This window comes from Bidens hawaiensis, unplaced genomic scaffold, assembly GCF_021521415.1.
Source record: "Bidens hawaiensis isolate Kalapana, Puna unplaced genomic scaffold, B.hawaiensis_p1.1 tig00019925_1, whole genome shotgun sequence".
NCBI classification, from domain to species: Eukaryota; Viridiplantae; Streptophyta; class Magnoliopsida; order Asterales; family Asteraceae; genus Bidens; species Bidens hawaiensis.
In genome coordinates, this window is record NW_027493026.1 from 392,546 (window position 1) to 405,082 (window position 12,537).

The 12,537-nt window shown below is 32.2% G+C and overlaps 1 protein-coding gene across 1 annotated transcript; it reads left to right on the forward strand.

Moving 5' to 3' along the window:
* The first annotated feature begins 4,952 nt into the window (after positions 1-4,952).
* LOC143559546 (synaptotagmin-2-like) lies at positions 4,953-12,537 on the forward strand. The gene is made up of 12 exons (XM_077048083.1): positions 4,953-5,156; positions 7,146-7,244; positions 7,381-7,431; positions 8,299-8,422; positions 8,508-8,626; positions 8,840-8,941; positions 9,344-9,418; positions 9,494-9,570; positions 9,670-9,916; positions 10,649-10,996; positions 11,930-12,061; positions 12,286-12,537. The coding sequence occupies exons 1-12, from the start codon at positions 4,998-5,000 to the stop codon at positions 12,415-12,417; spliced, it is 1,665 nt and encodes a 554-aa protein (XP_076904198.1). The 5' UTR covers positions 4,953-4,997; the 3' UTR covers positions 12,418-12,537.

Here is a 12,537-nt window from a genome sequence, read left to right on the forward strand (position 1 = left end):
ATAATTTGACTAAAATGCGGAAACTAAATAAAAGATAAACTTATATAACAATAATAAACTTATTAATATAATAGGATCATATCATATACTATGCTAATCAGTGGGGTCATGTAATATGTAGCTTGTAAATCGTTGAAACTGACCGAACCACCCAAATCGAAGAAAGTTGGCCGGTGTGAAATATATATGGTCTGGTTCACAGTTTGATGGTTTATGGTTCGGTTTCCCGTTTGGAACTAGGAATTAGACGTTTAATATTTGTTATTATTATTTTATTTTTTTTGTTTTAGGAATATAAAGTTATGTATATATTTTATATTTATTAACAATTCTTATCATTTCTTCAAAAACCATAGTTCGCGGTTTGGCTAGAAAAATTCTTCAATACCAGCTGAATAGGACCGCGAATAGTAAACAGATAATTACGAGTTTAAGGCTAAATAGTATGTGTTTTTTATTTATCCGTGCCTTCTTTGACTATGTTATTATGTTGATTGCTAATATTGTTATATCATGCAATATATATGTGATAGCAGGTTATTCATTGTCAAATTATGAGGCTTCTAAATATGTCAAATTATTTGAATTTAATGTTAATATTCTTTGTATATGTTATGTGTTACCAGTTAAATTTAACTGTATCACTAAAGAATAAACATAGTAGTCATATACACAAGTCGTAAACATGGCTTCCAGTCTATTTGCAACACACCCAAACAAGATTCGTTTATTAAACATTTTACGTTTACAAACCCGAGCCGGTTTACTAGTTTAAACCCGATTCAAAATTGGTAAGACTGCTTATTTTCATGTTGTGTCGGGAATTGCCGCTCCTAAATTATGTTGAGGGTTAATATTGTTATATCATGCAATATAGATGTGACTGCAGGTTATTCATTGTGAATTTATGAGGCTTTTCCACCTTCCCACGCTTCTAGATATATTTATAGTGGTGTATCAAAATTATATTATCATATGAAGAAGATATTACATAATATCATTTTAACACATTAAATTTTATGTTACCTAAGTACCTAACTTCAAAGAAATAAAGATATTCCATGATCTTAAGGAAGACATATCATGTGCTGGAATAAAGAGAAAAAAAAATAAAAAAAATACTTGTGTGATATCACTTTTGTTAAAAATATTTACATGCCAATTTAAAAAAGATATATATGTATTTATGTTCCAACTACCAAGTTATTGTTAAGCACTAAAGGCACGGTAGGCACCACGTATCGAACCCGGGAAACACAAAACATTATAGGTAGTGTTAGCCATCAAAATATGCATGACTTACAACTAAAAGATTGCTAAGTTCTAATCTCCCGACATGAAGTAAAATTGGAGTAAAAAAATATCTTAGCCATTTATAAAGAAAGTTATTGTTAAGCAAAGCCCAATCATATGTATACTTGAACTTAGAGGTGTACAAAACCGGATTTTTTCCCAAACCGAACCGGTTTGGGTTTTGCATGGTCAAAACCGGTTTGATCCAAACCGGTTCGGTTTCTAAACCGGTTTCAGCGTAGAAGAAGTCGAACTGATCCGAGCCGGTTCAGTTCAACTTAGAACCGGTTTTAGGCAAAAAAATCGGTTTTAAAACCGGCTTGATTGTGAAAATGCCGAACCGCTATACGAACCGGTGGTTTGATTTGGTTTGAGAACTGGTTTGACTGAAACCCGCTTTAGATGTGAACCTGTCCGGTTTAGCTTCCGCTTAACCAGTTCTGGACCGGTTTTTTTTACACCTCTAGTTGAACTTGAAGTAGTTAAAGCCCAATCATATTTTGATGGCCATGGGCCCATGGCCCTTGAAGAATCAGTACAATGGCCCAATATCAATTATCTACAGTAAAGTGTTACGTTATCATCAATGTTTCAATCATCTATGATTTCAATATATGACTCGTTTCATTTATTAGTTTGAAGGAAAAAACAATCCAGCCTATATAGGTTTAAAATACGTAAGCCAAACACTACTGGTTTAATTCATTTATCTAAACATGTCAAATAGTTTGAACGTCGATTGTAAATGAGCTGAATCAAGTGTAAAATTTTAAACTATTTGCTGAGTTATTTAGTCCAAACAAATCATTTATTAAACGAGTTATATATGACAATTCAAAGTTGTGTGATGTTTTATATTAAAATATGTTATCCTAGCTTTTACATTTCACATATTATAATGAATTTGGAGTTTGATAATTTAACTATTTCAAATTTATGCACCCAACAATGTTGTTGTCATAGGGTCGCTATTAGAGCATCTTTAGTGTTAACACTAAAACTTGATCGTGATTTAGTCGAATCAATATTATAAGAGTATCCCAACAGAGAATTTGTAGCTTGTCCATATACGACAAACGTCCTCCTTACACGTACACGTAGCTTGTTAGTGGTAAAATGTTTGCTGTGTAGAACTAGGACGGGCATAAAATGTTGAAAAATTTTGTAAATATTATATACACAATGAAAGCAAATAACGTTTTGTGATAAAAAAAATAAAATAAAAATAGCCCCTCGTGAAGTTACAGTGTGACCCCTTCAACTTTAGGTTACCTTACTATCAAAACTCTACAGTTTTTTTACACTTTTATTTTACTTTGACCCAATCAAGAGTAATGAAAAATATGTTTGGATTTCGCCTCTCAGTCTCTTTCCAAAGGATATTTGGTCCAATGGTATCATTATCAGGTGGTGCAATAGGTGCTCCCTTGATTTAGAGGTTAATGTTTCAAATCGAGCAATATATGCATTATGCAGATTTAAAGGTAAAATAGCAGTTGTTAAACCCGTCGGTAAATCACTCCTACATTAGAAAAAGAAAGTACATATTGTGTGTGGGGTGAGGGTAGTAATATCACCAAGTAAACACCACCACCACCAACCATAAAATGGAATTATTGAATGCAACAAATAAGGAGCCTTTGAAACCAGGGTACTCACTCATTTTAGAAGGCAACATTATTATTGAGTATATTGGGTGAAAGTAGCTTTGAACTCATATTTCTATCCACAAATGAAACCACTCCATTATCTTTATGGACATCATCCATTGTGGAACCTCTATAGGGCCCTGGTAACGTGTCATGATTATATTAATAACTAAAGTTTAATATAAGGACAAATTGAGATCTTATTTTATTATCCTTCTAACTTTATATTTACAGAAAAAAACAAGGAACCTGCCTTTATAATAAAAATAATTTAGTTTTAGCTATTATCTATGGTATATAAGTTAACTTAGTTATTAATTTCCTTATTAAGCTAGTCATGTATTCTCACTAAACTATTTATATTATTTCTTTTGGTATGAAAAGAAAAGTTGAAAGACGAAAATATCCTTGAAGATTTTTAAATAACAAAAATACCCTTTTAATTTTTTGATTTGATATACTTGCATAAGTTATAATAAAAATATTTAAAATACATTAGTGTTGTTAATAAAGAAAGCTATCGATCATAACACGCCTCGGCTTATTTATGGGTGTTTAAATGAATTGAACGACTTGTAAGTTATTAGAGACTGCCTCGCTAAAGTTCAAACTTGAGTCTAAACTAGAGCTCATTTAGTAAACGTTCTCAAGTTGAACTAACTTGACTATTGTTTCTAACAGACTAACTAAATAATATGTTATATGTATGATTATAAATATTTAAAAGTACTCGTGTTATATAAATAAACCATATAATTAATTCATAATAAACAAGCCAAACACAAGCTTTAAAAAGATAATCACGAACTAAGCTCGTGTAGAAATAGATTTCAGTTAACATCAAGCTCTGTTAAGATAAAACAAGTCAAAATCAAGCTTGACTCAATTCATTTATGTCATACTTCCAATCCTGTATTATAACACCAATTCTTTTCATAGTTTTCTTAAATTTTAATAAAAAACCAAAACATGAGTAAGATTCTATTTATTATCTTGCTAATTTACCGAAAAAACTAAGAACTCTTAACACTAACTGTTTCTTGATTTAGTGTTATCATCAAGGTGTTGAATACTATTGATTTAGTGGGATCAATTAGAAGATTTAGGGGTGTAAATGAGCAGAGCCGAGCTCATTAATTAATTTACATAATTTTATTATTATTATTATTATATTTGTGGAAAACTTAAACGGGTGTAAGCTCGGCTCAAGCTCAATTGTGATTTGTGAAGTTTTAACTTAGGGGGTGTTTGGGATTGCTTATTTTACTTCCTTATGACTTATAACTTTCACAAAAAAGTCATAAGGTGTTTGGCAAAATTGAAAGTTGTGAGGGAAATAGGTTATAAGTTACACTTTTGTAACTTATAACTTATGAGAATAAGTTATAAGGAGGTGAAAATAAGGAATCCCAAACAGGCCCTTAATACTTAGAAGTTAATTAAGGTAAAACATTAAAATACGTAAGGACCGAGCAGAAGCTCAATAACTAAACTAAACGAGTATTCTTTAAGGCTCAGGCTCGGCTCGAGCTCAAAAAAGCTCAGCTCGTTTTAAACTTTGTTCAATCCAAGCTCAAGTGACGGGCCACGAGCATCAACTCATTTGGATCGTATCAAAATCCCATAGGTGACAAAAGCAAAACTGTTAAAAAAATAGTTATTATATAATATAAACTTTATAAAAGAATACAAAAAGACAAGTGTAAAAAAAAGGTAAACAAACAGTATTAATATTGGTAGGAACCAAATCACCAATGAGTCATAAAGAAGATATTTATGAAGAAGACCAATCCGCTCCATTCTCTCACACGCACAAAACACGTTAATAAAAAACACACACACTCTCACATTCATACAAAATGGGAGCAAAATAAACCGTTGCCGACACCTATCCGTCAAATCCGTTAGGTAACTAATCCTTCCATCCACTGTCACGTTTCAACTCAAACTCTATATTATTATAACAACAACAATAATAATAATAATATAACGTATTTACTTCTGTTCAATTGCAGTGCTTATTATTATTATTATTAGGTTATGAAAGCACTGTGAATGAGAATCGGATTTGGACGGATATTGGGACGGAGATCGGGAATAAGGATGGGGATAGTGAGTACGATTGCCGGTACGTTTGGATTTGGAATTGGAGTCTCGATTGGAATGGTGATGGGATATTACTTCTTCATCTACTTCCAGCCTACTCGTGTTGAGGTAATCATAAATCGTTATTATTTATTACTCTATTAATCTGGTTATTATTTGATGACTTGATTGTTTGTGTTTCTGGAAAATTGTTGACTCTGGACGGACTCTAACAAATACGTTACAGACGAGATGCTGAAATGGTGCTAATGTGATATTGTTGTTAGAATATTTTATTTTTGTTAAAAGTTAAAAAAATATACCTTATAATAAGATTACACGTGGTGTTTTATCTAAGTAATTTTATGACGTGACGTAACTGGCATTAATGTATTATTTATATGCTAAGTAGATATATTTTTGCAAACGAGTCAAGCTGCTTGAGTTAGGACGATAAAGAGCTTGTTTAGTTGTTATCGACCTCGAGCCTTGTATGACAAGCTCGTTTAGGCTTGTTGAGCTAGAGCCGAGCTTTGGCTCGTTTAAGGACTATGATTTTAAATACGAGCCAAGCTTTGGCTCGTTTAGGCTCTTCGAGCTAGAGACGAGCATTATTTAGTTATCAAGGTCGAGCCTTGTATGAGAAGCTTATTTAGATTCTACGAGCTTTGGCTCGTTTAGGCTCTTCGAGCTAGAGCCGAGCTTATATAATTTCTATGAGAAGCTCATTTAGGCTCTTCGAGCTTGAGCCGAGCCTTGGCTCGTTTAAGGACTATCGAGCTCAAGTCTTGTATTAGAAGCTTGTTTAATTTTTACCTATTTTGGATTTCTCTGTATTAATTTAACGCTACACAGCCAAAGCTCGGCTGAGCTTTGGCTCGTTTAAGGGACTACACGAGCTCAAGCCGAACTTAGGCTTGTTTAGGTTAATCTCAAAGTATATAAAATTAATTAAAAAACGTACACAAAATAGTTTATAAATAATAATAAACGACTTGAGCTCAGGTTTTAGAAAAAGAGCTTGAAACGAGTTGTGTTCGAGCTTAGTCGAGCTCAAGACTCAGCTTAGTTCGTTTACAAACAATAAAATAATGTGTATGATCAATGATGAAGAAAATATGACATGATTATTTTTAGTATAATGCTATTTAGAAGATTCACCTTTTTAAACTAAAAAAAGTAAAGATGCTTGTAATTGCACTAACACCATTTTGGTATGTTTATTATTGATAAGGAGAATGTGTCCAAAAATGTATTCGGGTTAAACGTGTTGTGTCCCTAAACCATTCAACCATTTTAATTTATTTTTATAGAGTTTAAGCTTGAATATTCTCTTTTACTGTCGGTCAAATATTTTATAGACTATTAATATTTTATTTCACACAATATACAATAGATACACAGTACTGCAGTAGTATGCATGTGGATTAGCCTTGAATACAAGTGCCACTAAACTTTTTCTTCTTAACTTATTTTATTTTACCTTTTTGCTTTATTTTGTTCTATTTAAATTTTTTTAATGATTACAATACATGATCTTTATCATTATTTTTACACGTTTTTCCCCTACAAATTTAGCTAATCAGTTAATCGAACACATTATATTTTTCGGGGTTCTATCTTTCGTTTAGCACCCGTTATAGACTTGCAGCATGCACTTTGGTTGCGTGAGTGTGGACGTTATATTATAATAAAAAAAAATGAAACGAACACGTTTCGATACCCTTTTGGCTAAATTACGATTATATTTCTTGTTTTCTCTATTGTTTAATATATAGTGAGTGCATCGAAAGAGATAACTTCATTTTGCTAATGTTGTTTAGAATTGCTAATGCAAGTTTTCTGTATGTTGTAATGGTTGGATCATGAACTATAAATAACGTATATTATAAGGTGCTTCCTGTCGTAGATCATGGAGTAACCATTCCATAGTTAATTTAAATTTACTAAGAATAATTAGTTTGAAATAAGCAAATCTCACATTGCCTACAAAAACAACTTACTTCACCTTAGTCTAAACAGTTTATCATTATTGTCAAATGATGTTTATGATTTGCTTTTGTTATATGAAGCTAAATAATTATTTTGCGTTTTTGTTACTTTATAATATTACTGAAGGATCCCAAAGTACGACCTCTGGTTGAACGAGATACAAAGTCTCTACAAGATATGCTTCCAGAGATACCAATGTGGGTCAAAAACCCGGATCATGATCGGGTATGCATGTTGTTGACTTCTTCTTAGTCAACTATTCATTATAAATTTTGTATATAGTAATAATTTTAAAAAAATATTTTTGCAGCTTCAAATATTTCATTTCATTAAATTTTAAATTTAAGTTTATTGTGCGCAGGTCGATTGGCTTAACAAGTTTATCGAGCTAATGTGGCCATATCTGGACAAGGTATTGAGTTATGGTGGTAATTTTAACTCATTTACTTATATTGGGTCGATCTAGGACTCTAGTCACTAGTGTTATATGTTATGTTGGGCGCCACTTGGGCCAACTTGGCTAACAAACCAAATAGAAACTCATCTTAAAAGAAAATAAGTCAAAAATCTCCTAGAAAATTTTGTTAATTATTAAATAATATAATTTTTGTTTGGTGTAAATAAAATATTCAAAGACATTTGTAATGCTATTACATATCAAAGTTATGTTTTTGTGACAGCAGTGTATATGGGACTTAATGATATATAAGATGAGTTTCGTTACAAAAACACTAAAGTATAATGAAAACGAAAAGAAAAGAAAAAACCTTAATCGTTTACTTTCTTTATCAATTGTTCATATTTTTAAAAACTTGCGTACATAAAAAACCATTAAACTAATTCGTTCATGTGCTTTTTATTTTTAAGCGTTTGCCTACACGTGTGTAGGCAATGTGATATCCTCATGATTTGCACATGTGTACGTTCTACATAATGAAATTTGCTCATATATTTATACCTATATTTAATTTCTGGAGAGAGAAATAAAAATTGATTTTCAGTCATTTCTTGTATTTTACAAATTTTGAAGATTGAGAAAATGAAAAATTTATTTTGTTATTCCCAGTTTGTTCTCAAAAAACCCGCCTAAAACCCTGTATGCCAATATACACTAATTATATAAAACTTTAATAATTCATGACAAAAAGTGTTTTGTGTTTAACCTGGCCTGTATAAACATCTACCGGATTTGACATTGTGGCCCGTTACATGCCACGCCAGTATTCCCCTCTCTTATATATTATGATCCTCGAGTAGTGATACTTTAAACGTCTTGTAGGCGATTTGCAACACTGTGAAGACGATTGCCGAGCCTATCATAAAAGAACAGATACCAAAGTACAAAATCGATGCAGTCGAATTCGATTCACTTTCATTAGGCAGCTTACCACCTACATTTCAAGGTTTCTAAATGACTGCTTATTAAAATTTTAAGTTTAATAAAATGAAGATAATAATAGATATAATTTATTTGTTATGATGATTCAGGAATGAAAGTTTATGCAACTGACGATAAGGAGTTGATAATGGAACCATCTTTCAAATGGGCCGGCAATCCTAACATACATGTAGCTGTTAAAGCGTTCGGGATGAGGCCCACAGTTCAGGTATGTGTGTCCGGGACCATCAGCCCAAATTAGTGGTCACTGTTAACGGACCGACCCAACCTGACCCGGCCCATTTGGGCCCATAATACAAAGCTAACTGTTTAGTCATTAGTGTACCAATTCTGACCCGCTACCCAACCTGTCCAACCCATTAATTGATTATGCACTTATGACACATTATTAATTTTTTATTTATTTTTTTTTAATTTTCAGGTGATTGACTTGCAAGTATTTGCTTCGCCTCGTGTCACCTTAAAGCCGTTAGTTCCCAGCTTCCCGTGCTTCTGTCAAATCCATGTGTCTCTCATGGATAAGGTAATAAAATTTATAAAAAATATCATTTAGAATCCAATTTGATGAAGATTTTGTAGGTAAATATGACTGTTATTTGTTGCAGTCCAAAAACAGTAATTATGTTCAGTTGTGGAGGTAGAAAATGAAAATGATTCATGATCCTCTAAACATTCCAATATGGTTTATTTTCTATATTTCCGAGCTGTTTTAGATTTTTGATAATTTAAATGTCGCACGGTAAGGGCAAACTTGTAATTTCATAACGACAAAAAATAAACAGATTGAAATAAGATATAGCTCATACTGTTTACTGAAAATAACTTATTTCACAAAACAAATAGGAAATAACTCAAAAGTAATTATGTGACTTTTGTAAATAAGCTATCTTAATAATTTGTGTCTAAATTTGCTCAATATTTGCAGCCTCATGTTGATTTCGGGCTAAAACTTCTCGGGGCGGACCTCATGTCCATCCCTGGCTTGTACAGATTTGTCCAGGTATGCAACATATTAAATAACTAGACGGGAAACTAAACTTGTATTAGCTTAATGTTTACACACATTTTCGTTCAGGAAACTATTAAAGATCAGGTTGCAAATATGTATTTATGGCCTAAAACACTCGTGGTACCCGTACTCGACCCTGCAAAGTAAGTATTAGTCAGTTATCAACATTTATCTACCAATAAAATGAAATTCCTTTTCGTCAAATTCGAAAATTTTAATGAGTCAACCTTTCAAAATGGCAGAGCAATGAAGAGGCCCGTTGGAATGTTACACGTGAAGGTTATACGGGCCATGAAACTTAAAAAGAAGGATCTTTTGGGTGCTTCTGACCCGTATGTAAAGTTGAAACTTACTGAAGACAAACTTCCTTCTAAGAAAACCGCTATAAAATACAAAAACTTGAATCCTGAATGGAATCAGGAGTTTAGTATGGTTGTTAAGGACCCGGAATCACAAGCTCTTGAGATCATAGTTTATGACTGGGAACAGGTACGTTTCATGTGACACGCGACCTGGGTTGTATTTCATTTCTCAACGGGTCAATAAAAAAAAGGTCAAATGGGTCAAAGTTTGCATAAAGCGTAGGTGGCTAGATGTTCCGTTCTTTTAAGTTTAATCGAACAGGCGATACACAAACAATTAAACAAACAAGGTTTTCTTGTTTGTATTCGTTTGTTAAGAAAATCACTGTGTTCTTGTTCGTTTATGTTCCCTATTAACGGTATTAACGAAAGAACATAAGCGAACATAGATGAACCAATATAACTGAGTTAAAACCAATAGAAATAAACGTGAAGAACAATGCATTGCGCTTAAAAAGTTATTAGAACTAGATTAAGTTGTATTGGCCTTAAAATTAAAATGATCTATTATAGGACATAAACGAACGAACTTAAACAAATGTAAACTAAATGAACCTATTCTGACGAACATAAAGAAGCTTGAATAAATGAACACTCACATGTGTACATGTTCATTCGTTTATTAAATGAACGAACTTCTCGCTGAGCGTTCGGTCCGTTTACAGCCTAAAGGTGCCAATTTCGACACTCTACTTTTTATCCCAAATATATCCAATAAAAAAAAGAGCTAAAAGGAATAAGGGTTAAAACTTTAATTTTTTAGCTATAACAAAATCTATAAAAAAAAATAATTAAAAAAAAGTCAAACGGGCCAAACATTGAATTTTGACTTTTTGTGGTCAACTGGTGTGGCATGCAGGTAGGGAAGCATGATAAAATGGGAATGAATGTTGTACCACTAAAAGAGGTGACACCAGAAGAACCAAAAGTTATGACACTTGAACTTCTAAAGAACATGGACCCGAACGACCCACAAAATGAGAAATCGCGGGGCCAGATTATGATCGAGTTAAACTACAAACCGTTTAAAGATGATCAGGTTCCAGCTGATGGAGAAGATAATGCTATTGAAAAGGCACCCGAAGGTACGCCTGAAGGTGGTGGTTTGCTGGTTGTTATAATCCATCAAGCTGAAGATCTTGAAGGAAAACATCATACAAATCCATCTGTTCGTGTGCTTTTTAGAGGAGAAGAGAAAAAAACTAAGGTAATTTGCAAAAATTTGTTAATGAGTGTTTTTCATTAAAAAAAACATGTAAGCAGTTATTACATAGTTTTTGCAATTAAAAAAACATTTAATCTGTCTTTAGAGGTGGTAAAATGGTAGGGGTGTGTGTTAGTCGGTTTGGGGCTAAAAACGAACCGAAATCAAAATTTTGTTTTTTTAGTTTAAAAATTGTACGGTTTCGATTTTTCGGTTTTGCTTTTCTGGCTTGAACTTTTAGGGCCGGAAGATAAAAAATAACTCGCCCAAGATAATGAAGTTGGGATTAATCTATTTGTTAATAAATTATACATTCGGGCTAAAATATACGAGTATTTATTATATTCTTATATATTAATTAAAATTCGAAATTAAAAATAAAATCCATAAGTTTGGTTCCGTCTAGCTTTTAAATACTTTCAAAACCGAAACCAAGCTGATAGTTTGATTTTTACTAAAACATAAAACCAAACTGTTCGTTTTAGTTTGGGTTTGGTTATTTCAGTTTCATGTCGATTTTTTTGGTTTCTTGAATGTTGACAAGGGAAACTATTCACCCAAAAATAGTCATTTTTATGAATAATTACTTTTTTAAATAAGAGTAAAAAGGTTCTTTTATACTGTGTTCAATATGATTTAAAAAGTTGTCTTATTTCAAGAATATATTTTAGTAAAAATCTTAGCAAGTTTTATACACTAAATTTTTTATCTTTGACTCTTCTTTTAAGCTGATTATTATTATTTTGATTTTACTCTTTTGTTCCATTAAAGATAACAAAACTTATGTGTACTAATTTACTAATAATGTGTAGAACTTGCCACTATGTATGACATAAAAACTGGTTAACCTCTTATAAACCATTGTTTGGATGATTACTAACAATATTTTGTATACATTTTTATGACCCATGCTAATAATTTTCATATTTTATGCAGATGGTGAAGAAAAACCGCGATCCAAGATGGGATGAAGAGTTTTCATATACTTTAGAAGAGCCACCAACAAACGACAGGATGCATTTTGAAGTCGTTAGCACGTCTTCAAGACTGGGTCTACTTCATCCCAAGGTACAAAGAGTTATTCGTTATTTGACCCGATTAACACATATATATACAAATGATGGCAAAATGTGCGGGTCAGTTTTTACTACGGGTCTAAACATTTTAATGTCATCCATTTTGTTTCTTTGATTAGATTGTAGATTACGAGACTCTTTTTACTTAATTTTTGTTTAATCTGTTTGTTAAGTGTACGATAATATACTTTTTTTGTAACGTAACGGTTTTTTTAGGAAACATTGGGTTATGTGGACATACAACTTGCGGATGTTGTGAGCAACAAGAGAATTAATGAAAAGTACAATCTAATCGACTCGAGGAATGGTAAGCTTCAAGTGGAGTTGCAATGGCGAACCTCATCATAGGGGCGGGAAAAAGAAGGAATATGATGTTCATGATTTTATACTATCATAAAGATAGAATTAAACACGTTTCAATTTGAATATTTGATGTCACACGACGTTTTGTCTTTTTGAATTCATGTT